The 14,617-nt window shown below is 46.4% G+C and overlaps 1 protein-coding gene across 3 annotated transcripts in view; it reads left to right on the top strand.

Annotated features, from left to right (window-relative positions):
• The window catches only part of LOC117745196 (trafficking kinesin-binding protein 1-like), a 26,785-nt gene extending 15,749 nt beyond the window's left edge, over positions 1 to 11,036 (top strand). For all 3 annotated transcript variants that reach the window (XM_034553341.1, XM_034553340.1, XM_034553339.1), the window contains 13 exons: positions 26 to 142; positions 273 to 373; positions 642 to 750; positions 995 to 1,073; positions 1,178 to 1,308; positions 1,448 to 1,522; positions 1,835 to 1,972; positions 2,054 to 2,130; positions 2,225 to 2,464; positions 2,725 to 3,053; positions 4,850 to 5,329; positions 6,486 to 6,588; positions 7,914 to 11,036. In XM_034553341.1, coding sequence (XP_034409232.1) covers positions 26 to 142; positions 273 to 373; positions 642 to 750; positions 995 to 1,073; positions 1,178 to 1,308; positions 1,448 to 1,522; positions 1,835 to 1,972; positions 2,054 to 2,130; positions 2,225 to 2,464; positions 2,725 to 3,053; positions 4,850 to 5,329; positions 6,486 to 6,588; positions 7,914 to 8,985 — 3,051 coding nt within the window. In that variant the 3' untranslated portion in view covers positions 8,986 to 11,036. The remainder of the gene's footprint in view (positions 1 to 25; positions 143 to 272; positions 374 to 641; positions 751 to 994; positions 1,074 to 1,177; positions 1,309 to 1,447; positions 1,523 to 1,834; positions 1,973 to 2,053; positions 2,131 to 2,224; positions 2,465 to 2,724; positions 3,054 to 4,849; positions 5,330 to 6,485; positions 6,589 to 7,913) is intronic.
• The last annotated feature ends 3,581 nt before the right edge of the window (positions 11,037 to 14,617 follow it).

The raw sequence follows: 14,617 nt of genomic DNA, 5'->3' as shown, positions 1-14,617 counted from the left end.
TTTTAACAAAAGTTTCTCGGTGCAGAAAGAGCGCGACTTGGAGTTAGCGGCTCGCATCGGACAGTCGCTGCTAAAGAAAAACAAAGCCCTCAGCGAGAGGAACGAGCTGCTGGAGGAGCAGGTGGAGCACATGCGAGAGGAGGTACGCCGTGTGTGTGTGTGTGTGTGTGTGTGTGTGTGTGTCTTAGAACATGCCAATTCAATGTGATGGTCTCCAATGGGGTTTGTTGTAGCCTCGGTCTACATGTCTCCTTCATTGTGTCCACGTGTAGGTGTCTCAGTTGCGTCACGACTTGTCCATGAAAGATGAACTGTTGCAGTTCTATTCGAGCGCCGCCGAGGAAAGCGAGGGGGAGTCGACCACCTCCACACCGTGAGTCTCCTTTCATTCCTCTTCTCTCTCTCTCTCTCTCTCTCTCTCTCTCTCTCTCTCTCTCTCTCTCTCTCTCGGTCAAATGGTACGCAGTGCCGATGAGCTTTGGGAGTTTCAGTGTGGAAAAGTAATAGAATGTGTCAGACGGAGGCGTTTGCCACGACTGAATAAAATGGGCATTTCACACTGTTTTATAGCGTAGGAATGGATGATTGACTGACCTGCTGACTCACACGTTTCTCCATCTCGTGTGTGTGTGTGTTTACAGTGTGCGTCCCAGTGAAAACAATGTGTCAACTCCAATTTCTTTCCCCCTGGACTCCTTGCAGAAGAAACTCAAAGATCTGGAGGATGAAAACAAATCATTGCGTTCGGAGGTACACACATACATTTACACAGAAGCTCCTGCAAGCACACACACACACACATAACATTCTTTTTATTAAGATGCGTTTATTTATTTATTCATTTATGTGGGACAGTGCACATCAATCGACATTGACTTCAACAACTGAACTGAAGTCTGTTTGATTTAGTTTGTTTTGTTTGTGTCTTGCAGTCGAAGCGTGACCTGCTTGCATATCAGTATTTCTTAATATTGTCTGTTTCTTTCTTTTTAAGGCCAGTCATTTGGAGACAGAAACTATCTCTTATGAGGAGAAAGAGCTGCAACTTGTCAATGACTGTGTCAAAGAACTACGTGAGTACTGGACTGACTGAAGTCACGTGATGCTCAACGTTACACTTGTCAACGACTGCATCTCTTTCTCTCTCGAGGCACTCACGCAGTTTGATGTTTTCCAGGTGATGCCAACCTCCAGATGTCCTCTCTGGCTGAAGAGCTTGCCAGGAAGACCGAGGACGCCTCCAGACAGCAGGAGGAGATCACGCATCTCCTCTCCCAGATAGTAGACCTCCAGAAGAAGGCCAAGATGGTAGAGAAACGCCCCGACACATCTCATAATGTCCAATATCACGAAGATATGACATTAGTTATGGATGTTTTTGTGTGAATAAAGCTGCGACTGAACGCGTCGGATGCAGAGTTGTTCATATCCTTTGGTGTTCCCGCAGTATGCCGTGGAGAACGAGGAGCTGACTCAGCACTTGGGTGCAGCCAAAGACGCCCAGAGACAACTCACTGCTGAGGTACGGCAACCCGCTGATCTACCGACACAAAGCACCACATGAGAAATCTGATACGGCACACCGTCATAAAAGCCCATTTCAGACCTTCATATAACAATTTCAGTGCTGATATGTGGTCCGATGTGCAAACTGGAACGTCTTTAAGATAAAGCTTAATTTTCTTTAGAATTTTGAATCGAGACTAATGACTTAAGAGTCATTAGATGCACGTACACCAGGTATTCCCAAACAGAACTACGCGTGCATGTCGTAGTTTTTCTTCTCGAGATTTCTCTCCCGTTTCATCGCTCTCCATCCGTTCCCTCCCCCCAGTTGCGAGAGTTACAGGACAAGTACGCAGAGTGCATGGAGATGCTTCACGAGGCTCAGGAGGAGCTGAAGAACCTGAGAAATAAAAGCCTGCCGCTCAGCACACCGAGGCGCTTCCACTCTCTGGGTCTGTTCCCCATGGTGAGCTTTATTTTTCAAGGTTCTCGTCACCATCGCAGCACGGAAAGGGTCCCAAAAATAATTGTACCCGCCTCTCCCCAGGACTCTCTGGCTGCAGAAATAGAGGGCACCATGAGGAAGGAACTTCAGATGGACGATCCAGATGTAGAAGAGCAGAGGTACACACAGTTGAGAGGCCTGTTTCCCCCTTCGCTTGGTAGTGAAACAATCAGTGTTGATGAACTCTGTCTATATGTGATCCTGGTTCTCCAGACTCCAGCCTAAGCGCGTGTTCCAGACGGTGAAGAACCTGAACCTGATGCGTCAGCAGCGGTCGTCGCTGGCCCCCTCCCCCCTCAACATCCCGGGCTCCAATCGGACGTCGTGCCTCACCTCGGAGCTCTCCAGCAGCGTGGGAACGCCGCGCTCCAACTCCATATATGGTAGCGACGCGGGGAGCGGGATCATCCTGGACAACAGGACGAGCAGTATCCTGGAGGGTCGAGACGACGGGTACGGACATGACGACGAGAGGGCTTCATACTTTAGATGTTCAGCTTATTCTTTGACAATACTTTCCAGTTTTTCTGTGTCTATTGGTAACCCTGGTGTTTGTTAGTGTTTCTATTGTTTATGTTCGGCTTCCTGTCCGTTTGGTGCCTAGTAACTCATGCCTTAGTTTCAGGTTTCAGCTCCTGCTTTTTTTTTTCTTGTTATCTTCCACGACAAAGAGCCCAAAACCAATCCATGTCCCCATACGTCCCCCTCCCCAGGTCAGAGGACTCTAACAAGCGGCCCCCTGGTACTCCAGGGACCCCCGGCGGCAGAGACCTGGAGGCGGCCCTGCGCCGCCTGTCCCTCCGCCGCGACAACTACCTCTCGGAGAAACGCTTCTTCGAAGACGAGCGGGAGAGGAAGCTGGCTTATCTGGCCAAAGAGGAAGAGAAGGGAGGCGATGGGAGCAGCGGAGGCCCCGGGACGCCGACGGAGAGCCTGCTGTCGCTGTGTTCGCACCCCTCCTTCGGCAGCGTCTGGTCGGGCTACTCCATGTCGGCGAGATCCTACCTGCCGGATAAGCTGCAAATCGTAAAGCCGCTAGAAGGTGATTATCCCTCTCCGAGACACCAGTCCTCTGTTTCTGCACGCAATGAAAGAGGGAGTCCGAATCCCAAAAAAGACGATGAACATTTTCAGAACTCTGAGCAGAATCAAAACCAGAGCGCGGCACGAAATTCAAATAGCGAACCCCCAAACACTCTGACCCAAACGCAGAGCCGAAGCCGAGCCCCACCGAACCGGCAGCAGAGTCAATATCTGATTTTTCACCACCGCAGTCAGTCCAAAATCTTTCTGAGCGTCTCACAGGATCCTAAGAACCTGCCGAGGAAGTCCAGCTTCTCGCAGCCCCCCCTCGGGGCCCCGCTGGCCTTAGTCACGGGCCTGCTGGAGGTGGTGGAACAGCAGGGGGGCAGTTTAAACCTCCAGCACTCCTTCTACTTCAGACATACGCGGCCACGCTGCTGGTTCGAAGTGTAGAGTAGCGGACAGGCGCCCTGCTTTGTGAAGCCTATAGTTCGTCAAAGAAAACATGAACACGGCTTAATAATCGACACTTTTAGTTTTGAGCTGCAAGTACACTTGAATATTTGTTTTTCTTACATTTGAGCAATTCGACAGGTATGGACATGAATACCACAAAGCGATGTATATTGCATAACCTACCGCAATGTCGTCACTTTACAGTTTTCTTTCTGTTTGTTCTGCTAGTGACTGATTCAGTATGTCGTACCTTTTAAACACAAAGTTTAGAGGTCTTTTATTATCCAGTGATTAATTATATCGATACTGTATTGGTTGTGGAGTTTGTAGAGTGTAACTGTCGGATATTTATCATTATTTAGTTTGCGTCTGAGTAGTTAAGAAACAATTCTTCTCTCCATATTCTAGCATCGTTGAGTCTCCCTTAATCCTGCAGAAACATTGTTGTACATGTGCAGTTACTAGCCTACAAAGCATGCATCACTTTAGAAATGAAGTCCACTAAAGAAGGAAAAACAGCTGTCGCAAAAGGTATTCTCTGTGTTGTGGCGCCACCTAGTGGTCGAACTCGGGTACACCACTTAATGCATGGTAGGAAAGAAAATATGTGTTATGATGGTTGGTTAAGATGTGAGAAATGATGTAGAATCTCTCACATTTTAATTTTTTATGACTTAAATATATCATACGTCATTATTCTGGCTTTTGTACCAATTAAGAAATGAAGTCTGGGTTTTGACAATATTTTCCTTTTATGAGCTGTTCATGTAGAGAAACCAATCCAATCCCTTTCTCTCTCTTGTCCGCCTTTTCTTTTCCTCATTTAGGTTTCGTCGTCTTCTTCACTTTACTTATTTTTTTGTCCAACTTGTCTGTTTTTCTTTCTTGAAGATTTCTTTTAATAAAATCTCACGCATTTTCTCACCTTCCCTTTTCTCTCTCATCCTTTTTGTGTTAGTCTTATGAGTTTATATACTGTCATCTTGTATCACTTGGACTTGTGATGTGTGTGTGTGTGTGTGTGTGTCCCCACGTGACACCTCCTAGTCAAGGTCCTTACGAGGCTGCGATTACAAGTATGTGTGTGTGCTATCTGCTTGCTAGTTTATATACAGTATAATGTTTGCCTTGAAACGATTATATATATTTTTTTACACATTCAAACACTGACATGAATAGATATGTCTACAGTATAGTACCATTTTTGACCATATCAATCATATAGCAGTTAGCTGAAGTATTTGGTGACTTGACCAACTTTCAGCCATCATTTAACCGTCAGTAAGATAACTAGAAGCTCTAAAGAGCCTCTCCAGACTGAGTTAGATGAGTTTTTCTCACCTGTTTTCTCTTCTGCAGGCTCTGCTACCCTCCATGCCTGGCAGCAGTTGGCTCTGCCCCACATGGGCGCTGTGCTGGACGATCGGCCCGGCGTGGTCACCAAGGGCTTCCGCACTTTATCCCACGATCAGGAACCAGAGGACCGTTGGCACCTGGACCAACCGGAGGAGGACGAGGTCTCGTGCGACTCGTTCAGCGGCTGGTCGGGAGACGGCTCCGCCCCCTTGGGTCTGCCTCGCTCTACCTCTTCCCCGCCCGACTGCTGCGACAAGAACAGAGACGCCGAGGGCCAAATAGAAACGATGCAGGGCAACGCGTGCAGGGCCAGAGAGGCTGTTCTAGTAAAAGATGGACACGTTGCAAACGTACCGCTTTCCTTCTCTTGCCTCTCCCCTCCTTCTTCTTCTTCTTCTTCACCTCCTCCTACTCCTCCTCTCCCCTCTGCTTCCGAGATGAACGGGCACGTGGACCTCAAGGAGCTCCAGGACCGTATGCCTGGTGAGGGAGCACTTAGCTGAGGTCACTGCACTGCATCCGTCTACCCGTGTAGCCCTGGAGCATGGGGATAAAGGGGTAGGGTGGGGTGGGGGATTGGGGAAAGCATTCACTGGACATCTCACAGCCCCAATGTGACGCCCCCACCTGCACGCTCACACACCTGCACATCCATCCATCCCACCGGCAGTCCTAGTGTGTGTGTGTGTGTGTGTGTGAAGCCATCGAACCCCATCAAGACAGAGTACATGGTTGTTTTTTTTTATCATTTGTTTACTTCAGTTTATATGTTGACAGTTTTCCTTCTCATTTCACGCCTTCTTTCACTGTCACACTTTGCCTTATTTCAACCAATCGCAAGCTCGTGTTTTGGTGTAATTTAATCAAATATGATTGATTTCGTTCATTCTCACATCAAAAAATACAAGGAGTTTAGAGGGGATGCATAAGAAATAATATAATTTTGATCACCTGCAGTTTGTTCCAACGTGTCTTTGCCAAACATTACACCAACGATCAACAGAAAAGTCAAAAAGGAAAACATGAACTTGTGTTTGCAAGCTCTCTTCGAACAACACGTTCTTCCTGACTTAGGAATGTCTGAAAGAAAAAGAAAAACACTTAAAATCCTACTATTACCAGATCACACACTTGCCTGGACATACAATGCAGTCAGCCCTAAAGGGGTCTTTATCATTATTATATTACTAAATTAAATAAGACCTCCCGCCAGATGCTTAGACAATAGAAATATGCAATTTTGCCTTCAGCAACACTAATGATAAATAACATTAAAATAACTGTTGAATGTAAATAATATAGTATAACGGCCTAATATGTCAAGGGTGTGCATTTTTATTTGGGATTTTTCTGAAAAACCTGAAAAAAAAGGACATCGGACATTATTTTTAGGACGGTGTCATTGCGAGCAACGGAATAGCGTAATTATATTTTTTTAAATGCCCACATTGCACACCCCATTATCTTTCCACCGTCTTGTAAATGAGGGCGCTAATGAATGCTGGTGCTTGTGCTCGGGGCTCATACACTCTACTTTCTCTCCACTTTGTGCACAGTGTTTTTGCAGTGGTTACCTCTCGTCTCAGGACTAACCGCCTTCGCCTCTGTTCCATTCTCCTCTCCCTTTTTTTTAAAAAAGTTAATTTCCCAGGCAAGTCTATGTCCAGTACCAGCTCTACATACACCTTCACCACCTGCAGGATTCTCCACCCTTCTGATCAGCTGACCTCTGTGTCCCCAAGGTAAACCTCTTCAATGCCAATATTCCTGTTGTACTGTATTCAGCTTTTAGTCCATAATTTGTACACTTGAGTGTAGCGTCCTATTATTATGAACACATGATGGCACATTGAGGGAGTTACCTACCTGGATCCCTTCATGGCACATTAAGGAGAGAGAGTTCCTGCTATATCTACTGTAAATTCAGCATAGATAAATGAATGGTTGATGGCCGCCACTTGAAGAAAGTCCCCGCTGTGTTCCGTAAATCAAGCTGGTCCTCAGCCAAGGAGCAAATCCCCCCTCTTGTTCCCCTCCCAATAGATGTTGAGGCAGGGCTACTTTGATGCCAGAGATACCTGGCTGACTTCATACTCTCTGTGTCCCTGCCGTGTGATTGGCCCTTGGCAGGTCATGTGACGAGGACGCCGAGGTGGAGTTGTGTCACGAGGTTGTCATGGCCGAAGTAGAGCAGACCCATTGAGTGTATTCACTGGGGGGGTGCACACAGGGTGAGGCAATGCATGGGAGTGCGTTCCCTAAAGACTGCGGGTGTGTGTGTGTGTCAACCAGAATAACGGCCGACATTTTACCCCCAAATATCCCTGAATAGTCGCATCATCACCTTCAACATGTCCCCTACCTAACAATCCAGCTTCCAACACGGTGTTATGACTCCGCTGGTCTAATCTTAACTGTCGAGATGTCAGCATGGACGCCTCGTTCTCGCCGTGAAAATCATCTAATTTGATCTAGCGCGGTGCAGTCATGTGACTTTAATCTGGTCCTGGGGTCGTGGCTTCCTCCATGTATACGACCACTTTGCCCCCGATGACCCGAGAACCGGAGAAAGGTCACGTGAGTGCACCGGAGTCAGCTGGATCAGCTGTTTTTTGTTGCTTTTAATGCGCTCTTTTAATTGACTTACTGTGTGTAAAATGTGCCTGTGAGCCTTGATGCTCCTGAATGGGGTTGGCATTTAAAACCTGTTGTATTTGTCACACTGACGAGTAACAAATTATAACTCTTTATACGGCCTTACATGAGGCCCAAATAGGTTAAACAATAGGTTTAATTTCTGCATGGCTCTGTTCAAGGGTGTGTCCATATATAGAGAGTCGTATGTATCACTAAAAGCAAAGTAAGAGGACTTGATAACTCATGTCTACTCATTTCTGTCCCATCACCCATCATCCCATCACTGTTTCTCCATTCACACCCAATGCCCCCTGCTTCCTCCCTCTCTCAACCCTCTTTCCTCCCTCTCTCAACCCTCTTTCCTCCCTCTCTCATACCTCTTTCCTCCCCCTCTCAACCCGCCTTCCTCCATTTACTCTTCCACCTCCAGCTCCGCTCTCTCCTCTTGTCAGAGCAGCGCTTGCATGGGCACCCTTACCCCCACCCGCTCTCCCATCCCCTTCTCTGGCCCCCCGACGCCATCGTACACCCCCTGCTGCACGCCACGCCGCCTCTCCCTCTCCCTCTCACTAGCAGAGTCCTCCACTAACCTTCGGGACTCCACCAAGACCACCAGCACCTCCCTGGGCCTGGTGCGCCTCCTGCTGGAGAACGGGATCTCTGCCTCCGTGTACGATCCTCGCAGCTGGGACCGAGGAGGGTCCGATGCCAGCGGAGCTTCGACGCCGGTGGGTCGGGGGGCAGCGCCGGCGCAGAGGAGCGTCGGCACGCTCGAGGAGGCCGCAGACAGACGATTGGTGAAACGCCCGGACACCCTCCTCCTCCAGCCCTCCACCCCCCCTAACTCCCCTCGTTCCAAATCCGCCTCTTCGACCACCAAGCGCACCGTTTTCCAGTTCAGCCCTTCCGCCGACGACGACGCGCCGTTTCACGAAACCTTCCTCGCCTCGAAGCCGGCTCGAACTATCCTGAGGGAAGTGCTCGGGGAGGCGGAGAGGGAGCGAACGGATGACGACGGCCAAACGGAGAAGCTGAACCTGCGACTTGTGGACAAACTGAAACGCTTCCGCACCCTCTCCTCTCGCGCCGACCCCGGTTCATCTGCCGGTGCCCTCTTGGCCCCCTTTGGCTCTTCTGCACTGGGGAACGGCGCGCTGGGCGGCGGGGGGCTTCCGGGTTTGAATGCTGGCCTTCGGAGGAATCGAAGCTACCCCGCCATGGTCGGGGCCAGCATGGCCATGAAAGACCCGGGAGGCCCCCCCAGCACGGAGATGGTCATACCGCATACGATGCAAACGCCACGTGACCGACACGCGGCGCACGCACAGGAAAGGGACCGCGTGCAAACGAATCGCAGGCCGGCCGCGCACACCCCACGGACGCTGCGTGAACTGGAGACGGCCGGGCCGCAGTTGGTAAAACGGAGACGCGGCGGGCCGAACGACGGACTGTGGCAGTTGACGAGCGACGGCCAGCACAGTGACGATGAAACGGGGACATAGTGGGAGCTGTGTGTCGGCTCGTCTTCCCGAAGAAACACCGCGACTACGGTTTGACAGTACCGTACGCATACGGCGTTACACACGCGCACGCGTAACGCTTCTCCAAACCAAATACTCTAACGACGATATAGACGTCCTCCAGCTATCCGCAGACCAACCGGCTGGAGGGATGGGCAGCACCTCCCACGAGGTGGACTGCAGGCTCCGGTCGTGGCTGACACTGTTTTAGACTCATATGCTGTCAGACCAAACTCATGACGATGGAGTATGTTGCCTTTCCTCTGTGCCCATTGTAATGGTATATTGCATATGTGTGATATGCTGTGTCATACATGGCTTAACATCAAAAGGCCCAATCTGGTGGTGGTACCGCAGAGCTTCCCCCCCCACCCTGCAACAATTTTTGTTTGTCTCATTTTCCTTCTCAACCTGAACGATGCACTTTAATAAACAACAACAGAAAAAAAAGGGAGAAAAGAAACAATACAAGCATTTAAATGTACGGCGCTGGCCCAAATGATGTAAGGTGACAGTTTCCTTTCTTCAGATTGTTTGTGGCCCCATTTCCACCAATAAAGACGGTCATAAACAACTCTTCTATAAAACGGCAACAACAACAACAAAAGTTTTTTTTTTTTTTTTTTAATTTTCGGCTTTTTAAATTAAAAAGCCCAGAGTGCAGGATTGAGTTAAATCTATTGGCAGAAATAGAAATATAATATTCAGTTTGTCATCTACAAACTCGCCACTGGATGGCGCTAAATCCTACACCCCCCCCTTTAAATATTTGATCATGTAAGGGTCGGATTATAATGTCGACTGTTTTATACTGCACTGTATTTATATTTAAATGTGGCAACGCATTCAAATATGGTTCATTTCCTGACTTTTTTTTATTATTTCAAAAATGCAAAAATACTGTCACCTTTATATATATTTGGGCACTGAAGCTAAATGGAATTTATATCGTCAAATAGTGGCCCCTCGAGATTATTTTCTACCAGCAACCCCCCCTCCCCCTCCTCCTATATATGTATTTCCCTAAAGAAATCCAGATTGGGACTTTAATGTGCGATCTCACTGTGACTCACTGTTCCTATGTGCCTAATAACAGCCAACATACTGTATCTCATAGTATGTGTTTGTATTGTTTGACTACTTTATTGTTTTAATGCAGCAGAGAGAGTGCATGAGAACAACGTGACACATGAACCCACATTCTCATTCGTGTCTTATTCTTGGCTCTTAGTTTTCCGAATGTAACAGCAAACAAACTTGAAATATCCAAATGTTGGTTTTTAAGAGCAGCACACTGAGCTTTTGTCACAGTTTTGTTGCTGAGGGAAAGTTGTTGGTGCACCTGTCAATCTCACTCTGCTTTATTTGGAAAAAGAGAGCGTCGATAACCATATTTTGAGATCTGTTGGAGTCCTTAAGGGGTAAAAGCTAATTAATGAGTGGGAGAATTAAGTCATTACATATATTTATTAAAGTATTTGGGTTATTAGAAACACGCGTATAACTGAATGTCCACTGTACATGTTTAAAGTGAAGGACCGTCGCGGATTGTATTTGTTTGTTTTTGTTGTTTTTTTAACAGTCGCACTGACATTTTGAATCACATTTCATTGGACAGTTTATGTTTTGGTTAAATGACGAACAGGAGCTGCACAGAAAAACATTTCCAAAGGGGCAGTTGGATGTACGTTAATGCTGCCCATAATAACCGTTGCACATATGGAATAAGAAACCATTTATAGTACTTTGATGATCCCGAGTGCTAAGACTGAAACGTTGTTGTTGTTGTTGTTGTTTGTGTGTCAACTGAATCATCTGAATGTAAGTTATTACGAAAAGTAATCCTGCTGTAGGGCCATATATTTGTGTACAGAATGTTGATTTATTTTCAGTTCACCACATTGTAAATGTATGCAACACATATAGTCATGCTAACCTTTTCTTAAAGATAAACTGTAAGAAACAGAACAAAAATACAGGGACATTAAAGTTTGTTTTATTTTCAATAAAGAGACGAAAGGAACTTTTCTGTTCGGGGGACTGAAAGTGTTCTATTCTTACAGAACAGACCTCGCCACCAATAAACATAAATACGTTTAAGAATGACTCGTTTGGCCTCCTTTCTGACGGGATAACGTCATTTAGTGAGCGTCCACTTGGACGTAAATGTGGAGCCCGTCTTCGTATCTCTGGGCTATCTTAACTTTCTTTTTTTTTTAAGTGTTGGACGTCGCAGACCAGACGGGCCATTAAGCCCCTCAAATGACGTCAGAATCACAGGGTGGAAAATCACTATCACGTTGGAGGAGATCGATCTGTGCGATAGTTAGCGCAATATAAGTCAAAAGCATGAAAAATGACTACTACTAACATAATATATATTCTAGTCTGGGCTCTTAAAACCTCTGCAGCTCGTCCAGGCCTCTCGATGTTCAGCTTTTGAGCCTCTTCACCCCTGGTGGAGCCTCCAACTTCAGCATAACCACGAAATAATATAATGATGTTTGGCATCAAATTAAACGGCACAGCGTGAGCCACAATAATTAGTAAGCAGTTTTCAAATGCTCCAAAACACAACTCACACAATAGTAAAAAAAATAAAAATAAGAAAAAGCTGAGGAGGTGCTCTGTGATGCATGCGCCTTGTTAGTTTGGGCCTTAAGTCCTTCGACGTGTGCAGTTGCGGCCTCATTCCACGCGGGGGCGGTGTGCCTCAGGGTGGCCGGCAGCTGGCTGTAAACACCGAGTTAAAGCAAGGCGGCTCCGAAAGATTAAGAGCTGCAGCTCCGGTGTTGGTTCTAGCTCCAGTGGTGCTCCTGAGGCCTCCTGATCCTCTCCCCTCCGTGACGGCTTTCCTATAGCGGCTCCTTCACGCGCTCACTAGTGTTCATGTTGCAGCAGGAGTGGGTTTATTGGGGGGTTTTTTTACAGGTGGATATTGATATTATATCGTTGCGCATGATTTCTCCTTTTAGTAATAATGATAATAATGCATTTTATTTATAAAGAGTGCTACAGAGCCAGTAGATGGTTAAAAAACAAACTATAATAGAAAATAAAAAAACGCCTTCCTGATTAAAAAGGTTTTGAGGCCGGTTCTTTTTTTTTTTAATGAACTCATTCCAAACCCTGAGTTGTAACCGCAGAGGGACACACTTATAAATGGAGAGATGGAAAATTAAGTGTGTGTGTGTGTGTGTGTGTGTGTGTGTGTGTGTGTGTGTGTGTGTGTGTGTGTGTGTGTGTGTGTGTGTGTGTGTGTGTGTGTGTGTGTGTGTGTGTGTGTGTGTGTGTGTGTGTGTGTGTGTCACAGGGGAAATGAAAACATTCTGCATAGTTGAGTCAGTCAGGAGACGAGAGGAAACCTTTCTTTCCCCGGCATGTCTTGGCTCATGTTGTCGAGTGATGTCCTCCGTCTGTGCAGATTGATATTTGGGCATATTTGGGCATCTGGTGCATCATCTGTGGAGGAAGGAGATCAGATGGAGCCACCAGAGAGCAGCAGGCATGAAGACGGACGCTGCACTCGGTCCATGTGGATCATTGTGACAGCAAAAAGGCGTGTTGAAGAAAAACCAAACGCATGTTACAAGTTACAAAGGACCGTAACACACTCACACACACACTCACACACACACACACACACACACAGTCTCCCTCGCACAGACGTGTCCCGACATAACGTAAACCCGGGCCTCCACAGGGGGCCCTCGTGCTTCAGAGCCAAGAAGACTTGGAGAGACTCTCGGTCACGGAGTAATTAACGGCAGCCTGGAAAGAAGAGCACTTGACCAACGGGATGTGTGATCGGGGCCTCGAGAGGAGAGGCCTGCTGGGGGAGGAGGGGGCTGCAGGGCCACGGAGACCAGCACCATCGACCTGCACACCGCCTGCCATTTTGGTAACTCATTATGAAAGACGATGGAACATCTTTGTGATATTAAACTGTGTTATTTCTGTGGAAAAGGACCCCATTCGGCTCACCTCTGCTCCTCCTGACAAATGAAGAGCTATACTCCATGCAGACGTTCACGTTCTCCAAATTTGCAATGACGTCTGTGATATTTTCCTTTTTTTTTTTGTTTGTTGTGGTGGTCGAATTGGAATTCATCAAATACTTTTGGATCGTGAACCAAATATCTGGAAAAACCAATCGCATCGGCCTCGGCTGTATTTAACCTCCGATGGCGAACCAGATCAAGAGCAGCGTGGTAGCATGTAGGACCATTTTTATTTATTAAAGGTTATTTATTAGATGGGTAGACTGGTTATTCTTCTTCTGTTCTCGTGGACGAGAGGACACACACACACACACACACACACTGCACACTGAATTGTGCTTTTTCTTCTTCTCCCCACGATGTCGGTGTTAAGATCTGTGAAGCAACCTCTGCCTTTTGAGAGCCACTTGATCGATTCTCTTGATCTACACACACACACACACACACACACACACCACACCCTCCTGCAGCTGGTCTGTGGGGTTTAAAGTGCAGCCATTAGAGGTTTTTTTCTTTTTATCCAGGGTAAACATCAACGCATGTTCTCTGGACAACCGGAAGTGGTAAAACTGTGAGATACACGGTGTTTCTGTGAGTTATACTTATGATTCAGTGCAACGTAGATAACGTAAAATGTAAACTTAATACCATAATCGTCAATTTGTCCGGCGCCTTTTTTACGTAATAAGAATATAAAGTAAAATATGATCAAATGAGGACTGTGTAATTATGTAGGAAGACTGTGAGTTAACTTGTAGATTTACTAACTATATGTTAATACATATCAAGGTTTAATTAAGATCTTTTATTTCTATTTTATTTCTTTTATTAACCTTGGTCACACATTCTCACTGCTCACTTGTTCTCTCTCAGTGTCTTCTTTCAGAGTTTAGGTATATGTCAATCAAAATTCATTATACAATTGAGTATGATGTCATCAAGGAGCCCCCCCCCCCCCCCTCCCAGAGAGGCATGCTAATCTCTGCACAGCCTGACACAATGTTGATCCGTGGCTTTGGGTTCTTTCAGGCTGACTCACTAAATGCACCATCTGACCCTGTGCTGTCAAAAGATATGAAAGTGTGTCTTTTTTCTTTGATATCTTTTCTTTTGCAGTACTTTTACTCTGCTCTTTTGTCATTGCAATAACAACAATTGTTTGCATTCGGCATTCCTATCCAGGAGTAATACTAATGAGATTGCATGTTAGTTAACGTGAGCCGGAGCCTCTGCCTCATTCATATTTATATTATATACTTAAATCTTTTCATGCGTCTTATTCAGTAAATCAGCGGCCTCAAAAAAAAGATTTGATTTCCCCTTTGGCAGCCATTTATTATGAACATCCTGCCAAGCATTGCCAATTATTTAGGCTGATTACAACAACATGAAGCATCTTTAATACACAGAAGACCAAGATTATCTGGAGCTGCCTAATGACAGCCAACTGAAAGAAAACAACTGAACAGGCTCTTACAGGTTTGCATAGACTAGAATAAAGGGACGTGCAGTTGCATTGTGGGAGTTTTAAAAGCATATTCACTTTTGAGAACGAAACATTGAACTATAAAGTATAAAGTATGGTATAGGAGCTACCTGAATCCGACCCGGTG

This window comes from Cyclopterus lumpus, chromosome 16 (genome assembly GCF_009769545.1).
Source record: "Cyclopterus lumpus isolate fCycLum1 chromosome 16, fCycLum1.pri, whole genome shotgun sequence".
NCBI lineage: Eukaryota > Metazoa > Chordata > Actinopteri > Perciformes > Cyclopteridae > Cyclopterus > Cyclopterus lumpus.
The sequence above is the reverse complement of the archived record's forward strand: the minus strand, read 5'-3'. Positions and strand labels throughout refer to the sequence as shown.